The sequence below is a fragment of the Aplysia californica genome, unplaced genomic scaffold (assembly GCF_000002075.1).
Source record: "Aplysia californica isolate F4 #8 unplaced genomic scaffold, AplCal3.0 scaffold02056, whole genome shotgun sequence".
NCBI classification, from domain to species: Eukaryota; Metazoa; Mollusca; class Gastropoda; order Aplysiida; family Aplysiidae; genus Aplysia; species Aplysia californica.
In genome coordinates, this window is record NW_004799326.1 from 13,434 (window position 1) to 17,389 (window position 3,956).

At 37.0% G+C, this 3,956-nt stretch overlaps 1 protein-coding gene across 1 annotated transcript; it reads left to right on the forward strand.

Annotated features, from left to right (window-relative positions):
- Window positions 1-221: 221 nt before the first annotated feature.
- Window positions 222-3,389, forward strand: LOC101856240 (suppressor of cytokine signaling 2). Its single transcript, XM_005113357.3, has 2 exons — window positions 222-680; window positions 2,116-3,389. Exon 2 carries the CDS (start codon window positions 2,148-2,150, stop codon window positions 3,099-3,101), a length of 954 nt encoding a protein of 317 aa, XP_005113414.1. The 5' UTR covers window positions 222-680; window positions 2,116-2,147; the 3' UTR covers window positions 3,102-3,389.
- Window positions 3,390-3,956: the final 567 nt, after the last annotated feature.

The window sequence follows — 3,956 nt, forward strand, 5'->3', positions numbered from 1 at the left end:
GCTCACTGTGAACTCAACGCTTCATACTCAATTAAGACCCAAAGGCGTTGCGAGGGACCCGCAGTGTGACCAGAGACACTAAAAATATTTAGAGTCTCTGGTGTGACAGACAGCGCTGTTTCGCGTCCTCTCGGAGATGGCCGCGCCACGAGCTGAGTGAGCTCGCGCGGCCCTCGCTTCTTAACGTTGGTGACGTCTTGGCTGTGACCTCTGGTGTTTGTTTTTTAATACCTCTTTGGCAGGCCAATGGAATTCCCAGAAAGACTGGTCTGTTTAGAAAAATATTCGTTCTCAGGCAAGGTGACCATACTAAAAGTGTTGATCTTCTGTGTAACGAGTGTGGGTGTATATAAAGGACGAATGTACGCGTTCTTGTCCAAAGTTTGAAACTCAGTTAATGGTGGTGAATCTTTTACGAGATCTAGATCTAGATCTAGATTTCTAGATCTACATCGACTTGACTTTCACAACAAGTCTGACTTGATTCAGTTTCGGCCAGTTTCAGTAGACTAGATTCTAGATATCGAACAAGCTACAGTAACAACAGTGTTCTCTAGATCTACCTACCAGTCTCAGTCTCACTTGGAAACAAAACGGTCAACAGCCAATTTTATTGAAATTACAAATCGTGCGATCAACGCTTTCAAAGTTGTTAGCAACCTATTCAGGCAGTAAAACTGGTGAGTAACAGCGACTTAACAGAACCTAGACTCTAGATCTAATATCTAGATCGGTCTACACGTGAAGCGAGGAACTCTACTAAGTCAAGTAGATCAGATCTAGATTCTAGATCTAGATCTAGATCTAGCTCTAAGAGTGTCAATGAAAGACTAATTTATATTTATATTATATAAAAAAAACTTAGTAGAGTAGATCTATATCTAAAGTCTAGATCTAGATCTAGATAGGCAGAGGCCAACTTCTAATACTATTGTCTGGGTCTGGGCAGAATTATACTGCCGTTGACTGACAAACACCTTTTTACAATTTACAGTAAATTTAGAGAAAAATAGAAAGACTTTGTCAGAGTGATTTATTGAGTTCTAGATTAGATCTAGAATTTAGATCTATCTAGATCAATGATAGTATTCACTATCTTTGTCTAGATCTAGATTGAGACTCTAGATCTAGATCTAATTTAAAAAACTAATCCTAATCACATAATTGACTATGATGGTTTTTTTCCATAGATCTACAAGTAGGGTAACTGATCAGACTATCGATTTAGCAAAACTTAAAAAAAATTAGCGCCATAAATTAAAAATCTAGAATTTTATAAAAATAATTTCATTTATAGATTCTAATTATGTTGAAAGATATAGATCTAGATCTATAGGATATTTCTAATTTCTAGAAATCTAGTCGTGATCCCTGAACTGTAAAATTCACTTTCTGAAGCTGCAGGTCCCATTTAATTTTTTACTCTCTTGAGCCAATATTCGTACCTTGGCTTAGAGATGTTCAAAATCTTGGGTCTGAAAGGAGGTTTTACTGATTCATGTATGTCTGATCATGCCTTGCAGCCTTACTTATACTGTCCGACTTGGATGCCTTGAAATAGGTTATGTCTTGATAATATAATAATAATAATCATAATAATAGATCCTAGATTTAGATCTAATAATATAATCATATGATTAAGTGACAAACGTTGTCTAATAATATAATATCGTCTAACTTGCTGGGCTGGCAAATAAAGAATTAAAAGAAATACCTCCCTGCCCTCTTATTCACATTATGTTTGTGTGTACTGAATAGTCCGCTGCTCTGTTTGTGTGTATTGGTAGTCTACTGTCTTGGAAGAGGTTAGACGTCTGTCTTGGACATATATATCTTTTATTTTAGAATTCAGCCAATCTATGTCCGTATAAAGTCAAAGGCAAGGATTTGAAGATTCTCTTTTTAGATCTAGTATTTTGAAATTATTATTAATTATACTTATCGATCTTGGATAACTGTGAACATGAAAAATTAAATTTTTCCTTTTCTTTTCATTTAATTTTACGATTTCAGCAAATTCAACAATTATTTTTTCTGTTTTCAGAAAATTTCCCCTTTTTAAAAATTTAATTTTACAATTTCATCAAATTCATTTTTTTCCCCCTCTCTTTTCAGATTATTCCGATCATCACCCTACATGTGTGTAGATGTTTTTCACCATCAATAGGTTCCATTCCTCTTGCACACTGCATTCTGAGTCTGCAGAAATGAAAGAAGTCATTGCTTGTATATGTGGCAAGTATTGTGAGGAACGTGTACGACAATTCCTTACATTGCAACATAGTCCGGCTTTTTCTCAGATCTTGGTGTCAAAGTGCTACATTGATAGTAAGCAGTTATCATTCTCAGGAACCCCTTCAGTTGCTTGCGCTTCACAGAAACTTGGACACCTTAGCCATATTTCTAACGCGGTGCCAGACCCTCCTGCAAACATTCTCGTTCCAGGAGAACATGATTTCATGGCTCGAAACAACGGCCAGGGCAACAGAGTAGGTCACCGCGTGGAGGTGGCTTACGACTCGGGCTTTAGCTCCGGCGGATTTTCATCTCACATTGACTCGGAAGATGACTTTGATACGCTAAGGAGAAATCATGAAGAATTGGTTGCGGGTGGTTTTTATTTTCCATCCATTGACCAACCAGCGGCGATGAAACTGTTAAAAAGAGCGAAAGCCGGATCATTTTTGATTAGAGACAGTGCTCACCCTGGATATATTTATTCTGTGAGTGTTCGGAGTGAACAAGGAGCCACAAGTGTTCGTATTTCATATACAGATGGCTTGTTTGGGTTTGATGGGGATGAAGAACAGCCCAAGGTTAAGCCCCGCTTTGACAGCCTAGTTGCTCTTTTGGACTACTATGCACTGAACCAGCTAAAGCATGGAAAATGTCTGACAATGAGAGGAAAGACGGATCGAAAATCTGTGGAAATACCCTTTGCGAAGCCTCTCAGAAAGACGGCGCCTTCTCTTGCTCATCTGGCTCGGGTAAAAATTAATGCATCTATAGATAGGGAGGAATTGTATGAACTGTCCATAGCATCGTTGCCGCTGCCTGACAAACTTAAACAGTTTATAAGAGACTACCCTTACAGGTTATGACATTGACAAGACTAAATTAAAATATATCAAAATTGTTGTCTTTTGAAAGGAGTGCATTGTATTTATTCTCCAGAAACGTTGTGTTCAAACTTGATCTTTACTTGAGGTCTTAGTTTTCAGACTACTCAGGGAAGATAATTTATTTTATATCACTCTGGGAATATTTATGAGGTGATTTTACAGAAGGAATGTTTTATTACTATATCAATGATTATCAACCTGGTTTATGATGATTGTTTTAGTGGTAGACAAAGTTGATGTGAACATATTAAAACCTCTTCTATCCCATTTCTTTTGTGACTGGGTATGTAAAGTTGATTGTAAAAGGTGTGTCTGAGTAGGAGTGACTTTGTTCCAATGTGTGAAGTGAAATACCGGTAACTAGAACTAGATCTTTATTTGTATCAATACAATGCCCATCTTCATTCCAATGAATGATGTAGACATTCACATTCATTATATTCGTGGGCATGGATTTTAAGGGAAGCAAACTACTACATAACATGATGATGATATAGCCATTACGGTAGCCTAATATATAAAGAGTCTAGAGAAAAAGAGGGTTAATGTGAAACATAGAAGAAAACATCAGGGGTGTCTGAAGTCAATGAAACATCATCATTATTATTGTTTTAAAGTTTTGGTTGATGCTCTGATTTTAAGCCAAACCTTTGAGCATGGCTTACAGTTACAGCGATAGCATCCTTTCTAGAATTTTATAATTTATTTTAAAGTTAAAGGCTGTCTAGCTGATTTTGGGTGGACTGATGACTAGAGTGCACCACTGGTTGACCCTACTTTCTTCTGTCCTCCTGTCTTTTTCTGTTTGTCTCACACACACATATAATATATATA

What these genes read in the sequence shown, in the direction of transcription:
- LOC101856240 (XM_005113357.3), top strand. Translation starts at nt 2,148, where the DNA reads ATGTTTTTCACCATCAATAGGTTCCATTCCTCTTGCACACTGCATTCT.